The sequence below is a fragment of the Orycteropus afer genome, unplaced genomic scaffold, assembly GCF_000298275.1.
Source record: "Orycteropus afer afer isolate SDZICR_OR568_19922 unplaced genomic scaffold, OryAfe1.0 scaffold00362, whole genome shotgun sequence".
Lineage (NCBI taxonomy): Eukaryota > Metazoa > Chordata > Mammalia > Tubulidentata > Orycteropodidae > Orycteropus > Orycteropus afer.
The window spans coordinates 2206328-2224571 of NW_006921949.1; the positions used below are offsets into that span (position 1 = coordinate 2206328).

The 18244-nt window shown below is 37.7% G+C and overlaps 1 protein-coding gene across 1 annotated transcript in view; it reads right to left on the minus strand.

The window, feature by feature from the left end:
• The window catches only part of ADAMTS6 (ADAM metallopeptidase with thrombospondin type 1 motif 6), a 461116-nt gene that overhangs the window by 440631 nt on the left and 2241 nt on the right, over nt 1–18244 (minus strand). The window contains exons 2-3 of the mRNA XM_007952853.2: nt 17781–18145; nt 8419–8587 (exon numbers count right to left, since the gene is read on the minus strand). Coding sequence (XP_007951044.1) covers nt 8419–8587; nt 17781–18145 — 534 coding nt within the window. The remainder of the gene's footprint in view (nt 1–8418; nt 8588–17780; nt 18146–18244) is intronic.

Sequence of the window (18244 nt, forward strand, 5' to 3'; positions counted from 1 at the left end):
ATACATATTTATTTATAGATCTTTCAGGTGAATGTGCTTCTTATAAAGTCTCTAACATACTAAGATTTTTCAAAGTAAATAAAGAGGTATATAAAATAAAGTAAATAAAGCAGTATTGAAAATACTAAACTTTTTAAAAATTTCAAAATAATCATGCTATCTAAAATAATATTAAATATTAGTAATGTTTAACTAGGAGCTCTGGTGGCGTAGTGCCTAAGGCATTTGACAGCTAACCAGAAGGCTGGCAGTTCAAACCCATCAGCCACTCCTGGGAAGGAAGATTGGGTGATCTACTTCTGTAGAAATAGTGTCTCGGAAACCCAAGGAGGGGTCACTATGAGTTCAATGGACTCCACAGCAGTGAGCTTCATTTTTAAGTTTGGTAATGTTCAACTAAAGAGCCTTGGTGGTAGAATGGTTAAAGCATTTGACTGTTAACCAAAAGGTTGGCAGTTTGAACCCATCAGCTGCTCTGCAGCAGAAAGATGTGTCAGTCCACTTCCGTCAAGATTTACAGCCTTGGGAACTCTGTGAGGCATTTCTACTCTGTCCTATGGGGTCACTATACATTATAATCAACTCAATGGCAGTGGGTTTGGCTTGGTTTGGGAATTTTCAACTGCTTAGGACAACAAAGAAAGTATACCTAAGAAACTAATTACTTAATAAATTTTTTCCAAATAGTCACTTCATATTATTAGAGTGAGCAATTAATTATATCATAATACTTCTAAAATTAGTATATATGCTAATAAAATCATTTAAAGTTATTTTAAAAAGCAGTTAGAGCACTGACTTTAAAAACAACCTAAGACAGTTCTGATGGAAAACTCTGATGTTCCAAAAATCTATTCTTAAGGAGCTCTGGTGATGCAGTGGTTTAAGCATTCAGGTGCTAATCAAAAAGTAGGCAGTTCAAACGCACCAGGCTCTCCCAGGGAGAAAGATGAACAGTCTGCTTCTGTAAACATTTAAAGCCTTGGAAACCTTGTGGAGTAGATCTACTCTGTACTATATAGTCACTATGAGTCAGAATCGACTTGACAGATGCTTTTATTTATTTTAAATCTTTTTATTAAAAGATCTTAAAAATAGCCAATTCTATTACTGAAAAAATCACAATTATAAAAGACTTTGAATTCTTTTTTTTTTCACTTTGTTTTGCTGTTTACAATTATTTATACTGACGAAAGTACTTAAAGCGTTCCTTTTCCAAAGCTTAAAAGTGGGACTAAAATGAATTGAAAGATCATAATTCCAACACAACTTGCTTCAACCCACATTTTACTGTGGACTATAGTTTATACTTTATTTTTTGGATAGTTGGTCCTTCAGTACAGAGGAAACCTTTTAGTACTACGACATTTGCAAATACTTGCCTCATTTATTCATATGTATCTTATAGTTAGAGGCACTCTGCATACCTCACTTTCATTACCTTTATATTGGACAGGAAATCTTTCTTTCTTTTAAATTTTTATTGTGATTTGGGTGAAAGTTTACAGAGCAAATTCATTTTCCATACAGCAGTTCATACACATTTTGTCTCATGACATTGACTACAATTTCCCACAATGCAACAGCTCTCCTCCCACTTCCTCCCTGTAGTTACTTCTTCCCTGTGTCTTTCCCTCCCATGCACTCCTGCCCCCTGAGCTGTCTCCCTGTGGATACGCAGCCCTTCTATTCTCCCATGATTGATCTCTCCAAGGAGTATATCTACCTAATGTAAATGTTCAGCTCATATGCCTGTCTTTTATTTGGCTGGAAGCCATAGGAGTGGGTTCAATTCCAGACCTGGAGGGCAGATAGAGGCTATAGTCTCAGGGGTTTCACCAGGCTCTATCAGACCAGCATACCTGGTCCCCCCCGCTTTTTTTTTAATTCTGAGTTTTGTTCCACATTGTTCTCCCACTCTATCCAGGATCTCCTACATTGACAGTGGTAGCTGGGCACCATCTAGTTATTCTGGTCTTATAGTCATATAGGCTGAGGATCACCCGGTATACCAGTTTCTTGGACTAATTATTTCCATGCATCTTTGGTTTTCTTCATTCTTCTTTGCTCTGGACGAGGAGAGACCCATTGTTGCATCTAGATGGCCGCTTGCAAGCTTCTAAGATTTCAGTTGGTACTCACCAAAGTAGGATGTGGAACAATGTTTTTGTGTAGTATGCCATGCCAATTGAGCTTGATGTCCTCTGCAACCATAGTACTGAGCCCACAGGTCCAACTACTCACTCCCTCTGGCTAGCTGGCTGTGGCCAAGAAGTCACCACTACTTGTCAGCTCTACTATATACCTGGACATTCTTATAGAACATACAAATATGTTGTAGATACATAATCTGCTAACCCTATACATGGTCACAGGCACATTCCCCCTGCCTAGATATACCTGATCATTCAGCCTGTTATATTGGAAAGGAAATCGTTCTTACCTCTGCATATTAAGAAATTTAATGAGGAAAAATTCTATTAATATATATGATATATTTGACAGAAAGTGGCACCATTTTCTATTTTCCTAATTTCTTTAGCCTCTCCATGTAAAAAACTGCATTTGGAAAAATGTTATAAATTTTAACAGACTGAAGAAATGAGAATGACCATGAGAAGTATCAGTTAAACATTTTTTGAAACTTATGTAAATTAAATGTGTCTTTATCTCTAAGGGTCAATAGAGGCAGAAATCTATCACTTCTTATTTCAATACTTGACAGCCAGAAAATGTCTCTTTATGTCTAATTGGCAGAAAGACTCTTAAGGTGAATCCCATGACCCCCACCACCTGATGTTCATACCTTTGTGTGATTCCCTCCCTTTGAGTGTGGGTAGGGCCTCTGACCTGCTTATAACTAATAGAATAATGTAAAGATAGATGTAAGTGATTATAGGTATACGAGTACTTTACATAATAAAACAGCTCCTATCTTATATAGCCTCTCCCTTTCTGGGTTGGAGGAAGCAAGCAGTCATGAAGTACATGGCAAAAACTATAGGTGGCCTCTGGCAGATAATGAGCCAAAAATTAAAATCAACAGTCCTACAACCTCAAGCAATTGAGTGCGGCAAGGACCAGAGGAATAGGAAAATGGTTTCTTCAGTCAAGTGTACAAATGAGAACTCAGCTGTGTCTGATACCTTGATTTCAGCCTTGTGAAACCTTAATCAGAGGGCCCAGCTGTGTGCAGACCCAAAGAAACTGTGACATAATAAAAGTGTGGTGTTTAAGTCATTAAGTTTGTGATAATATTGTTACTCACCAACAAAAATATTTTTTGCATTAATGTAATTGTGATTTCTCCTACTCAGCCCTCTGTAATCAACAAAAAACCAGGCATGTATTCAAGCCACCCATAGTATTCTCTTTCCACAGCTTAAATGTGTAAGGAAACCCAAAAAAACCAAAATCACTGCCATTGAGTCAATTCCAACTCATAGCAACCCCTCCTTGGTTTCCAAGGTGGTATCCCTACAGAAGTAGATTGCCCAGTCTTCCTTCAAAGGAGTGGCTGGTGGGTTTGAACTGCCAGGCTTCTGGTTAGCAGTCAAATACCTTAGGCATTATGCCACCAGAGCTTATAAATGTGTAAATACAGGATTTAATTTCCATTCTTTTCAGCATGTTCATTTCTCTGGTTCCATGTAGAATAAATCTAATCTTTTTTTTTTTTTTTACATATTAGCCCTTGAAACAGCAATCCTAGCAATAATGATAACTGCAATTTGACTAACAAATATGTCCTGGACACTGAGAGGATCACTAAGAGAAGCTGGGTAATTTGTCCAAAGCTGTATCACAGCACAAAGCTCAGGGCCTGCTTTTTGCTTGAGGGCAGCTCTATATTAAGTCCAGAGTCCAAGGTTGGCAGGTGTGGGGCTCAGGGGCTACTTATTGCTTGGGGAAGTTCAGTTTTAAGCCCAGGACCCCAGATAGGTGTGTGCAGGGCTCGGGGCTGTCTTTTGCTTGGGGTGGCTCTATTTTTATGCCAGAGGATGAGGTAGGTGGGTGCAGAGGGGTTAGAAACAACTAAGAGAGATGAATTTGTCTGTCAGTTTGTCGTCCTGTAGTGGCTTATGTGTTGCTGCAAGGCTGGAGGCTATGCCACTGGTGTTACGAAATGCCAGCAGGGTTAACCATGGTGGACAGGTTTCAGCAGAGCTTCCGGGCTAAGACAGACTTGGAAGAAGGAAGAGGCCATCCACTTCTCAAGGAATTGGCAGTGAAAACCTTATGAATAGCAGTGAAACACTGTCTGATATATTACTGGAAAACTTTATGAATAGCCCTGAAACATTATCTGATATAGTGTCAGATCACGACCCCATCAGATTGGAAGGCACTCAAAAGTTGACTGAGGAAGTGCTGACTCCTCAGAGTAGAGACAACTTTAACGATATGGATAGAGTCCTCCACTAGCTGATGTGGCGCAATTCAAAATGAGTAGGAACATACGCAAACATCCATTAAGAACTGGAACGTGGAATGTACTAAGTAAGAATCTAGGAAAATTGGAAGTTGTGAAAAATTAAATGGAACACATAAAGATTGATATCCTAGGCATTAGTGAGCTGAAATGGACTGGTTCTGGCCATTTTGAATGAGACAACCATATGATCTACTATGCCGGGAATGACAAATTGAAGAGGAAAGGTGTAGCATTCATTGTCACAAAGAGTGTTTCAATATCTGTCCTGAAGTACAATGCTGTGAGTAATAGGATAATATACACACACCTATAAGGAAGATCAGTTAATACTACTATTATCCAAATGTATGCATGAACCACCAAAGCCAAAGATGATGAAATTGAAGATTTCTACCAACTTCTGCAGTTGGAAATTGATCAAACATGCAGTCAAGATGTGTTTATTATCACTGGTGACTGGAACGCAAAAGTTGAAAATAAAGAAGAGATGCCGGTAGTTGGAAAATATGGCCTTGGTGATAGAAATAATGCTGGAGATCGCATGATAGAATTTTGCCAAGATCAATGACTTATTAATTGTAAATACCTTTTTTCAACAACATAAGTGATGGCTATACACGTGGACTTCACCAGATGGAATCAGATTGACAAGAGGCAATGGAGAAGTTCTATATCTTTGGCCAAAACAAGGCCAGGAGCTGATTGTAGAACAGACTATTAACTGCACATATGCAAATTCAACTTGAAGTTGAACACAATTAAAGCAAGCCCACGAGAGCCAAAATATGACCTTGATAATATCCCTCCTGAATTTAGAGACCATTTAAAGAATAGATTTGATGCAATGAACACCAATGACCAAAAACTAGAGGAATTATGGGATGACATTAAGAACATCACCCATGAAGAAAGCAAGAGGTCATCAAAAAGACAAGAAAGGAAGAAAAAACCAAAATGGATGTCAGAAGAGACTCTGAAACTTGCCCTTGAGCAAAGAGTAGCTAAAGCAAATGGAAGAAATGACAAGATAAAAGAGCTGAACCAAAGACTTCAAAGAGCAGCTGGAGAAGACAAAGCCAGTAATTATAATGAAATGTGCAAAGCCCTGGAGTTAGAAAACCAAAAGGGAAGAACACATTTGGCATTTCTCAAGCTGAAAGAACTAAGGAAAAAATTTAAGCCTCGAGTTGCAATACTGAAAGATTCCATAGGCAAAACATTGAATGATGCAGGAAACATCAAAAGAAGATGGAAGGAATACACAGTCACTGTACCAAAAAGAATTGGTTGATGTTCATCTGAAATTCAGGAGGTGGCATAGGATCAAAAACAAATGGTATTGAAGGAAGAAGTTGAAGCTGCACAAAGCAATTGGCAAAGAACAAGACTCCAGGAAATGATGGAACAGTCATTGAGATGTTTCAGCAAACAGATGCCCCACTGGAGGCACTCACTCAGCTATGCCAAAAGATTTGGATAACAGCTACCTGGCCAACCGACTGGAATATATCCATATTTGTACCCATTCCTAAGAAAGGTGATCCCACAGAATGTGGAAATTATCAAAAATTATGTCATTGATATCACATGCAAGTAAAATTTCACTGAAAATAATTAAAAAACAGTTGCATCAATGTATTGACAGGGAACTTCCAGAAATGCAAGCTAGATTCAGAAGAGGACATGGAATGAGATATATTGTTGCTATATCAGATAGAATCTTGGCTGAGAGCAAAGAGTACCAGAAATATGTTTACTTGTGTTTTATTGACTATGACTAGGCAGAAGCTTTTGGTTGCATGGAACATAGAAAATTATTGATAACACGAAGAAGAATGGGAATTCCAGAACACTTAATTGTGCTCATTAGGAACCTGTGCATAGACCAATAGGCTGTTGTTCAAACACAAGGGGATATTACATGGCTTAAAATCAGGAAGGGAGTGTGTCAGGGTTGTATCCTTTCACCATACTCATTCAATTTGTATGCTGAACAAATAATCTGAGAAGCTGGACTATATTAAGAAGAATGCAGCATCAGGATTGAAGGAAGACTCATTAACAACCTGCAATATGCAGATGACACAACTTCGCTTGTTGAAAGTGAGAATGACTTGAAGCACTTACTGATGAAGATTAAAGACTACAGTCTGCAGTAGGGATTATATCTCAGTATAAAGAAAACACAAATCCTCACAACTGGTCCAATAAACAGCTTCACGATGGATAGGAAAAGACTGACATTGTCAAGGACTTCATATTACTTGGTTCTACAATCAACACCAGTGGAAGGAGCAGTCAAGACATCAGACGACATATTGCATTGGGCAAATGGGCTGCAAAAGACCTCTTTCAAGTGATGAACAGCAAAGATGTCTCCCTGAAGATTATGGTGTGCCTAACCCAAGCCAGGGGAGCTCTGGTAACGTAGTACCTAAGGCACCTGACTACTAACCAGAAGGCTGATGGTTCAAATCCACCAGCCACTCCTCAGAAGGAAGGTTGGGCAATCTACTTCCATAGTGATACTGCCTCAGAAACCCAAGGAGGGGTCGCTATGAGTCGGGGCCTACTTGACAGCACTTTTCAATCGCCTCTTATGCATGTGAGAGCTGGACAATGAATAAGGAAGACCCAAGAAAAGTTGATGCTTTTGAGTGGTGGTGTTGGAGAAGAATGCTAAGGGTACCATGGACTGCTAAAAGGACTAACAGATCTGTCCCAGAAAAAGTGCAGCCAGAATGTTCCTTAGAAGTGAGAATGGCCAGACTTCGTCCCACCTACTTTGGTCATGTTGTCAGAAGGATCCATTCCATTCCCTAGAGAAGGATATCACGCTTGGTAAAGTAGAGGGTCAAGGAAGAAGGGGAAGACCCTCAGCAAGATGGACTGACACAGAGGCTGCAACGATGGGCTCAGGTATAGGAAGGATCGTGAGGCTTGCACGTGTTTCATTCTGCTGGGCATAGGGTCGCTCTGAGTCGGAGATGACTCAATGGCACCTAACAACAATAACATACCACAGCCCATATTCTTTACACTGTGAGTTGCTATATCCCATATTCCTCTAAGTCACCTCATCTTTAAATAGCCACCTAACTATTCTTACTTCTTCTAATCCTGCTCTTCTTTAATTCATTCTCCACACTCTAATAATAGAATAATTTTTACAAAACACAAATCTGATAGTGTCATCCTTTCTGATTAAAACATTTCCATGGGTTCCAGTGCACTTACACTAAACAAATTCCTTAACATAGCAGACAAGCCCTTCAGGATCAGCCCTCTTCTTATCTATAGCTACATCCTTCACAACTCCCTCAATCCCTATACCTCCAACCTGTATTTAAATATCCAGTCATATGAACTTTTAATTCTTGGAATGTGACATGCTCTCTCTTGGATCAGAACCCTTGTAAATGGTATTTCTTCTTTGGGAAACACTCTAGTTACAGCTCCCTCCCTCTTTTGCCCAGCTACCTCCTCTTGTCTCTTGAACCTCAACATAGATGATTTCCTCCAGGAAGGCTTTCTTGTCCACTGAAATTTAGGCCTATTGTCTGTATTATGCATTCCTATAGTACCCTAACTTGATGCTATCAATTTGAATGGTACCTTAAGATTCTTTGTCTTACTCAAGTGTCTGGGTTCTTGGTACCAGCATGGAAATATCAGGCTAATGAAGAAGCACTGATATAGAGTAATAGGAACACCTGTACATGAAGCTTTAACTATTACTTAGGTAAAATAAGGGTTTTCCCCCTCCAATTTTGCACAGACCCATAAAGAATTCTCAAAGATTTTCCAAAACTGACTTGAGAAAATTGGTAGGTGAAATCTTTTAAGAAGACTCTGGAATTTATGATTTTAATCATTCAAATTCCTCCATTCATTTATTATTAACCTTACCATATTTGCCAGAAGAAAAAAAGAAAGTAGCAATACAGCATAATATGCTTTCTAAAAGCTGCACATTCACTCACCTGAAACCCCACAATGAGAGTGATCATACAGATGCCGTTGTTGAAGGATAGACTTTTTATAAATAACATGAGGATGGCCATTTTCATAACTAAAATGCTTAGAATCCTCTGTAGTATTCTTTAAAGGTTCAATAAAATATTCCTCATCTTCGGTAGCAATAACACCATGCTAAAAGACAAGGAAACAATCTACTAAGAATTATTTTTAACATTAGTTATTATCATCATTACCAAGAATCAAAAATAAATTGATACTTCCTCAAAAAAGAGGTTAAAACACATTAGTAGAATTGTAGTTAATAATCTGTGCTCAGCAACAGATTATATAAATTTCCCTATTCTTTAAAAAAAAACCAAACTGACTGCCATCGAGCCGGATCCAACTCACAGCGACCCCTCCTTGGGTTTCTGAGGCGGTATCACTACAGAAGTAGATTGTCCAACCTTCCTTCCGAGGAGTGGCTGGTGGGTTTGAGCCATCGGCCTCTGGTTAGCAGTCAAATGCCTTAGGCACTAAGCCACCAGAGATGCTATTCTTTAAAAATGATATTTAAATACCTCAACTGCCATACATTGTACTAAGCACTTCATATATATTACTTCATCCAATCTTCCCAACAACTCTGTGAGGTAACAGAGACTTCTAAGTATTCACTAAAATTTGTTTCCTTTCCAAATTGTACATACAACTTAACTAATCCTCTGTAGACAGATTCAGGTCTGTGATTGAGTTTTGAGGGGAAAATGGACAGATTGTAACATAACACTTTCTCATCTAGCTCTAAAAACTTCTCTAATGGAATTCTGCACTCTCTTTTTACCCATCACTGACTAAATGTAGAAAAGTTCAAGGACCTACAAGAAATAGAAGCCAAAACAGAAGGAACCTGGGTCCCTGAGTGATCTCTTGGAAAACTGTCTGACACGGACGCTAAGATAATATCATAATAATATAATATTGTGTAATAATAATAATAAGAGAAATAAACTTCTAGTCTGATAAACCATTGAAGTGTTGAGTTTTATCTATAACACCAATTAATGTTTCCTTAGTTAATATATATCCTCATTTACAGATGAAGCAACAGGCTCAGGGGTTAAGAATTTGCCCAAGATTATACACAGTTCAGAATTTAAACAGAGCTCTACTCTGTTTCACAAAATTATATTGTCTTTCATCTATTTACATATCCCAGTCTTACCCTGCTCAATCCCATCACTTTTTTAAAACATTCTCTAGCCCAATTAGAGTAGTTACTGAGCTCCAACCATGTTTATTATCATTTATTTTCAAGTAATTCCATACTACTTTGTTACATCTCAACTCTTTATGTTTTAAATTCTGTAGTTAACTTTTCAACTGCATGTTTTATCTTATCAGTTAGACTACTTAGTTCTTTAAGGCAGAGAGCTATGTCTCATATTTCTTTGTATCAATTACAACCATAGAAAATATTGCATATGTAGTAAGTATAACAAATAAATGTTTGCTGATGAAAAGAAATGGTATGGCAAACGTTATCTCCATCAGAAATAATAACTTTCACCCTTGTCTAATAGTGTTTTCCTAAGTATGGCACATGTGAGGACTGCTCTTAATCCAAGTAACTTACCCTGTAAAGCTGGATAAAACAGAAACTCTCTGGGCCTATTTCCTCAGCTGGAAAAATGAAAGGGTTGGTCTAAATTAGTGGTTTTAAAACAACACTCTGGGGAGCCCTCTGGCTTCCATGGAAGTGCCCCCAGGGGATGGCCCCAGACAACAAAGGGAAACTATGCTGCTTAGATTCCAGGGTTTAGGAACATCAGCTGTGTGATTTTATTAATTTATATATTAAAGTTTCCACATAACATTTCAGTTGAGAAAAGGATTTTGCTGCTTTAAAACCCTCCAGTCTAGACAATCTCTAAACTCCCTTTTAATTCTAAACCTCTATGATTCTGTTTAGGGAAATTTATGTTCAGTACTACATATTTGGAAAGAAAGATAAGACATAATCAGAGTTGTTCTAACTTGTAGATGAAGCTGACAGTCACCTATATGAAATGAGCTAAGAGATGAAAAAAACAAAACAAACCAAAAACCCATAGTCACTTCATATGATTTTCACTTAAATTAAATACAGATACTAGCAGGGGTAACATAATATGCCATTAACAGACTCTAATACCTGAGCATGAATAACTTTAACGGGTACATCAACAATGTGCTAGCAAACCAAGCAGAAAAGGGAGTTTGTATAAGAAGTTTTGATAAAAGGGAAGCATAGGAAGCAAGGTCTAGTGTGCTGTCCAGAAAGGATAGGGTACTAAAGTCACTCTGAGTGTAGGCAGAAAAAAGTTGGAAGGACACAGACATAAAACTTGGGTGGCTAGGGAAGAATGGATCCAGCGCCTGATAAGTAAACTCTCTAATTTGCAGAATGGAAGGGCAGTGAAAGGACAACTCAGAGATTTCATGTGTTAGGTACTGTGCAAGATGTTTACCCACATTACCTCGATTAATCTTAACAGCTCTTTGAAGTCTACTATCATCCTCACTTTGCAGAAGAGAAAATGAAACTGAGCAAAGTAAGCACTTTGGAGCCTGGACTCTTAATCACTAAACTATATTTTCCTCATTCTCTGAGGGCTGTTTCTATTCAATTCTTGCTTTTTCAAACGTCCTTGAAATAACTGTCTATATACTCTTTTCTCCCACTCTCTCTTATCTACTCCAACCTGGTATTTTCCTCCCCTGTAACCTCCACCACAACTTCACCAAAACTGCTTATGTGAAGTTCACCAATAACTTCCTTATGGGTAAACCAAATGGCAAGTCCTCAGTCTTACTCTAATTTTGACTCACAGAATCATTTACTTCTCATAATTCTTCCTTCTCTTGGCTTCCAGGACATTTGCTTGATTGTCCTTAAAACTTCCTTATCCCTGTGTTCTCCACTGTTCCCTACTCATTTCTCTGGCCTCCCTAGTCTCTTGGAGGGCCCAAAAGCTCAGTCCTTAAATCTTTTCTCTATTCTATCTGTACTCCCTCTCAAAATTATTTCATACATTCTCCTGGCTTTAAATATCATCTATCTAGCTCACATGTCTCCCCCTCAACTCTGAACGGGCATATATAACTTCCTAGAGAACATCTCAATCTTAGCATGTCTCAAATGGAACCCATGATATACATTCCCCAACCTATACCTCCTACTGTTTTTCCACCTCAGTTAATCTGGCTTTCCCATCTCAGTTAATGGGTGCTACATTCTTCAAGTTGCTCAGGCCTCAAGCTTGGAATCATCAATGATTTTATCCTATTTCTCTAAAACCTTACATCGGCCCTCAGTTACCTTTCTGACCTTACTACCTCTCTTTCATTTAGCTCTAGCCATAGTGTGCTCCTTAATGCTCCTCAAACATGCCCAGCTCAGAACCTATGACTGCCACCTGGAAATCTTATTCCTCTGATGCCAGTTTTTAATTCCTCATTTCTCAAAAGTCTTTATGTGATTTTTTTTTGTTGTTCTTAGAACTTAAAATTATCCAACATACTATGATTCTTATTTATTTATTTTATTCTGTGTCTCCTCCACTAGAATGTAAGCTCAATGATGGTTAGAATTTGAACACTGCTTGATATATGTTGGGTACTCATAAGTACTCAATAAATGAATGAATAATGGAAAAGGTAGAAAGGCAATTGTGGAAAACAGAAAATGAACAGAAAGTTTAATGGGATTATTGAACTTGTCTAAGTAGTTATCCAGTCATCAGTATCTTCAGAGACAGTAAAGAAAATAATTTATTCATGAAATAAGAACAGGATATAAGAAAGGGGCAATCAACAAAAATGAGTATCTCTTGAAAATGAGAAATGTGACTGTTGTAAGTTTTAAATAAATTGAAAGAAAAGAGGCAAAACTGGAGAAATTTCATAGAACTCAAAACAACAACAACAACAAAAAAAAAATGGCAAAAGAGAGAAAGATAAGAAAGGCACAGAACTAATTCCAGAAAGAGAGGGCAAGGGGAAAAAAGAAAAAAACAAGGACAGAAAATTGAAAATTATTATTTATTTATTTAATTCCCTAAGCTGAAGTAAGGAGCTCTGGTAGCATAGTGGCTAAAACACTTGACTGCTAACCAGAAGGCTGGCGGTTCAAACCCATCAGCCACTCCTCGGAAGGAAGGTTGGGCAATCCTACTTCCGTAGTGATACTGCCTCGGAAACCCAAGGAGGGGTCGCTATGAGTCGGGGCCGACTCGACGGCACACAACAACAACAACAGGCTGAAGTAACATTTTTAATTGGCAGCACCTAATATGTATGTAACATGTAGTAAGTATAACAAATAAATGTTTGCTGATGAAAAGAAATGGTATGGCAAACGTTATCTCCATCAGAGAGTTTTATTTATTAATATTAAATACTGAAATCACTGTCACATATCAAGGAGGGAGAAGAAAATAACACTATACTTAGCCACATTATTATAAAATTTGTGAAATAGGAAGGATAAAAAGATTATATAAGCTTTCACTGAGTGCATTTTGAAAATAAATAAATACAAGAACAAGCCTTTTCTCAACAGACTGTAAACTAAAATGAATCAATGTTAACTTTTAGATTGTTAGATCTTTTTCTTTTTTTAAGGTACAAAAACTTACACATAAATATGATACCCAATATATTTCCATTCCAAATTTCACTACCCAAGGTTCTGAGAGAATACTGAACCTAGAATTTCATATTCAGCCAACTTATTAATAAAATATGAGGTCAATATAAAGTGACTTTAAAATAGGCAAGAACTCAAAAATTTTACTTTGCAGGAAGATACTCTGAGGTAATTACTTGAGGATATTCAATAAAATCACGATAGAAACTCATAAAGGGGAAGATGTGGAACTAACCTAGGAAAAAAGAAATCCTAAAATGAGAAATGTGCAGTAGCTCTAGAAATTAGCCAGTATGCTCCAAGAAAAAAATGCCTTCAGAGAATAATGGGATGTATTCCAAGCAATAGATAGAAAGACTAAGGAAATGTATAATTCTTGGGAAAGAAATAATATTTTTTTCTCAAAAAACAGAACAAAAGTAGAAGTAATTAGAAATTTCAGAAAAACAAAATTCAGATAAGAAAGCTATGGCCTAAATAGACAACAAACTAAAACGTGACATTATTTTAAACTACTGCTAGTCTGAGATGTTAGGAACTTTGTCCTTGCCATGTGCAAGGGTTAAAACTATAAGTGCGGAAATGTGATTAGAAAACATTAATGAGCTCTGCAGTGGAAAGTATCTTCTATGTTGTTGTTGTCATGTGCCGTCAAGTCGAACCCAACTCATATAGACCCCTCCTTGGGTTTCCGAGGCAGTATCACTATGGAAGTAGATTGCCCAACCTTCCCTCTGAGGAGTGGCTGGTGGATTTGAACCACCAGCCTTCTGGTTAGCAGTCAAGTGCCTTAGGCACTATGCTACCAGAGCTCCTAGTATCTTCTATAGAATCATTAAAAACAGAATTAATTAAAGGTGTGGCTTGTGGATAGTGGGTTTTTTTTTTTTTTTTTTTTTTAAAGAATGAAGGCATAGGTGACTAAAACGGGTGGGTAAAAGTGTGATGAGGAACAGGCTACTTACATAGTATCAAAATACCTGCTCCCAAGTTCCTTATTAATTGTCCAGGAGAAAACAGTAAGTTTAGTCTACAAAACTGACAGACTGCAACCTTGATCAATTGATGGACCATGCATTTTCAACAGGCAGCAAAGTAAAGCAGAAAAGTGTTAACAAATAAAGGGAAACAGAAAAAGAAATTGAAAGCCTCAATAAGGACGAAGAAGAGATGGCGACACTCTGTTAGCCCCTTAAATGTAGAAGAGGTTCCATTTCTAAGCTTATTCTCACCTTTGACTCAACAACCAACATCTTTCACAATTTTATAGTCACCTATATTAATGTCTCTAAAAGGACTTACTTTCAGACAATTTTTTTCCTAAATTCATAGCCATATATCCTAAGTGCTAACTAGATATCTTATTTCTTCAGATACCTCACATTTACTATGTCAAAATCACTCTTCATCTTTCTCTCCAATCCAGCACTCCTTCAGCATTCTCTTTCTCAGCTAGAAAAATTCATATACACCTTTATCCAAAAGAGAAACCAATCAGCTTCAACTACTTTTCTTTATCCAACATCCATTTCAATTCTGCTTCAATTTAAAAAGTAATACTAAATACCTACAACAGCAGCAGCTATGCAGTATGCATCATAATAGATGCTAAAAAAAAAAAAAAAAACCTCACTGCCTTGAAGTCTGATCCGACTCATAGCAACCCATCCTCGGGTTTCCGAGGAGGTATCACTATGGAAGTAGATTGCCTAACCTTCCTTCTGAGGAGTGGCTGGTGGATTTGAACTGCCAGCCTTCTGGTTAGCAGTCAAGTGCCTTAGGCACTATGCCACCAGAGCTCCTTAATAGATACTAGGGAAGGTTAATATGAAACAAATCCTCTAAATTTTCACATCAAATATGATTCAAATTCATTCTATCTTCTCCATTCTCAGCGTCATTGTCTTTCTATACCATACCCATATCCACTGCCATTGAGTCAATTCCAACTCATAGTGACCCCCATTGGGTTTCCAAGGTGGTAAATCTTTACGGAAATAGATTGCTCCATCTTCCTTCCAAGGAGTGGCTGTGGTTTTGAACAGCCAAACTTCTGGTTAGCAGTCTTAGGCACTGCACCACCCAGCTCCTTTTGTCTTTTATAAAATTCTTACTCACTGCTGCAAGTCAATCTGAGTCATAGTGACACCTCCTTGGGTTTCCAAGGTGGTATCTCTATGGAAATAGATTTCCAATTCTTCCTTCTGAGGAGTGGCTTTATTTCCTACATATTTTAATCCATCTTCTGATCTCCAATCATTCCTCTTCCCTCAAAGCCCACAACAGACCCTTCCCCCACAAAAACACATATGTGTCCATTTCACCAACACTTAAAACTATCAATGGCATAACTAATGTTAATGCCAAACTTAAAAAGTTTGGCCAATGGCTGAGTTGTTATTGTTAGTTGCTGAGAAGTCGATGGCTATTCGACTAATGGCTATTCCATATGTGCAGAGTGAACTGCTCCACAAGATTTTCAAGGCTGTGATCTTTTGGAAGCAGACCACAGGCCTGTTTCCAAGGCACCACTGGGTGGATTTGAATTGCCAACTTCTTGGCTAGTCTTAAGTCCTTAACTATTTGTGTCACCCAGAGATCCCGGTCAATAGTTAGACACAGTATTGTTTTTTTATAATAATTTACAACAAAGTGGCACATTAATACAAGAAGTTTTAAAGCCCAGATTTATTTTGGATAGATTTTATTCAGAACGATAAATATATTCTGTGTATAAAGTCCTAACACTTCCTATAGAGAAAACAAAAACAAAAACTTGTGATGAATGCAGGCTTTTCCAATGTGTTTATTTACAGGAATTACATCCATTAATATCTAATAATTGTTTTGGTTCATTTTATTTCAGTCATAGAAAATGGACAATATGGGCAAATTCTTCTATATACTTCTAATGAATTTTTTTATCCATTTTGTAGTTCTTCATATTCTTTAAATTTAGCCCTTATATATAAGTCTACTGGGAGCTCTGGTAGCGCAGTGCCTAAGTCACTTGACTGCTAACCAGAAGGCTGGCAGTTCAAACACACCAGCCACTCCTCAGAAGGAAGATGGGGCAATCCACTTCCATAGTGATATTGCCTTGGAAACCCAAGGAGGGGTTGCTATGAGTCAGGTCCGACTCGATGGCATATAACAACAACAACATATAAGACTAACTGTGTTTTTTATATTGAAATATGAATGAGTATGGTAGAGTAAGTTTAAAAAAACGGAAAATATGACTTTGGCATCAAAATGTTTATAACCTTTTGTGGTAGTTAAGTTTGTGTGTCAACTTGGCTGGACCTAGTTGAGTGGCTAGGCAGCTGCATGTAGTATTCCCCATGATGAGACTGGTAATTAACTCCATGGTGGAATCTAGGGATGTGGTCTGCTTCCTGCATATAAGGAGAACCCTTGGGGAACGGTTTCTAGCTTATGGCACGCTTGAACCCTGCATATAGCTGTGTCATTGTTCAGCAGCCTGTCATGCTCTGGTGACCTTGGTACTTTTGATGGACTTGAATTAATGGACTGCTGTGTGGTTTGGTAACATCGGGACTGTGCCTTTTTACTTGTCAACCTTGGGCTTGTCAGCCTCAGCAGCCAGCAGTTGAGTGAAGAAAAGGCTCTAGCTTCAGTGGGCCAGGAGCAAGAGGCAGAGCTGAAGCCCAAAAGATTGAGGGACTTTCACTCAGCCCCTCGAGCCTGGTACTTTGAACTCAGACTTAAAGCACTAGGTAACCAGAACACTTTTTACACAGGTAAAGCTTTAATGGAACATCTACTTTAATTTGAATAGGGTCAAAGCAGAAAAATAAGTATGAAATAGTTTGTTCTGCAACCATTATTATCATTATTATGCCAGCTTTGAACTATGTATTTACTATTAGACTAGAATGCATTCAGATGCTCAGCATATACCCTGCACTCTTGAGTCCATTTTCTATGATTTATCATCAATCTTTACATAGAAGTGAGGAAAAATATTTCATAAAGATAAGATATTGGTAAAATATTTCACTTCAATTATATATCACAGGTAATTTTAAGCTATTTTACCTATCAAAGAGAGAGATTATACAAAAAAAAAAAAATCAATGTCATGATTGCTTTTCACAATATACACATATACATACACACATCCTTAAACCCCAAGAATGACTGAGTTTATTTATGCATAAAAGATATCTTATTTGAAAAGAAAAACACATCTAAAAGGAAGCCTGAGGTTTCATTCACTTCTGTACTAATAATACAGGGCTTTAAAAGCTGTTCCTTGAAAAATCAATACAATAATTATTTTAAAGACTATCAAAAGTAAAGGCAGGAGAAATAAAAAACATTTAGACTATTACCATGCCTATTTAAATCATGGGAGCGCTGGTTGCGTAGTGCCTAAGGCACTTGACTGCTAACCAGAAGGCTGGCGATTCAAACCCACCAGCCACTCCTCGGACAGAAGATGGGGCAATCTACTTCCATAGTGATACTGCCTCAGCAACCCAAGGAGGGGTCGCTATGAGTCGGGTCCGACTCGACGGCACATAACAACAACAACAACATTTAAATCATATATGTATGTGTGTGTATACATACATATACAAATATTTATTTATATTTTAATCTGAGGAAAAACATTTACACTGTGAATTTATTTCCCCATCAAAAATTTAAAATATAGCATCTACTTACCAACCCAACACAGTTGCTTAAAGCCACTTTAGTTGTACTATGTTGATCTTGCAAGTATCCTGTGTAATGACAGTTGTCTAAAAAATCATGTTTCCACTGGGGTCCATCTTTCCCCCAATATTCTACTGTAAAATGTTTGGACACAAAATCTGTGTTGAGAGTCAAGTTTAGGTGAAAGTGCTTGCCATAGGCTGAAAGTTTAAAAAATAACTTAGATACTGCCTGCTGTGGATCAATAGGGTCCATACTCCGTCTTCTCCTTGAGTGTTTATCATTTTTCACAGTAAAGCTGAGAAAAGCTCCATTTTGATCAACCCTTATTGGAATAGTTAGCTGGTAGTGTTCAAGATAAGCCAGGAATTCCTCTTTGTAATCACAAGGCAGAGAATCCAGAAAAAACACATGGAAGAAAAGAAAATTTAACAGAACAAAGAAGTAGCAGTATAAACAACAACTGTATTGAT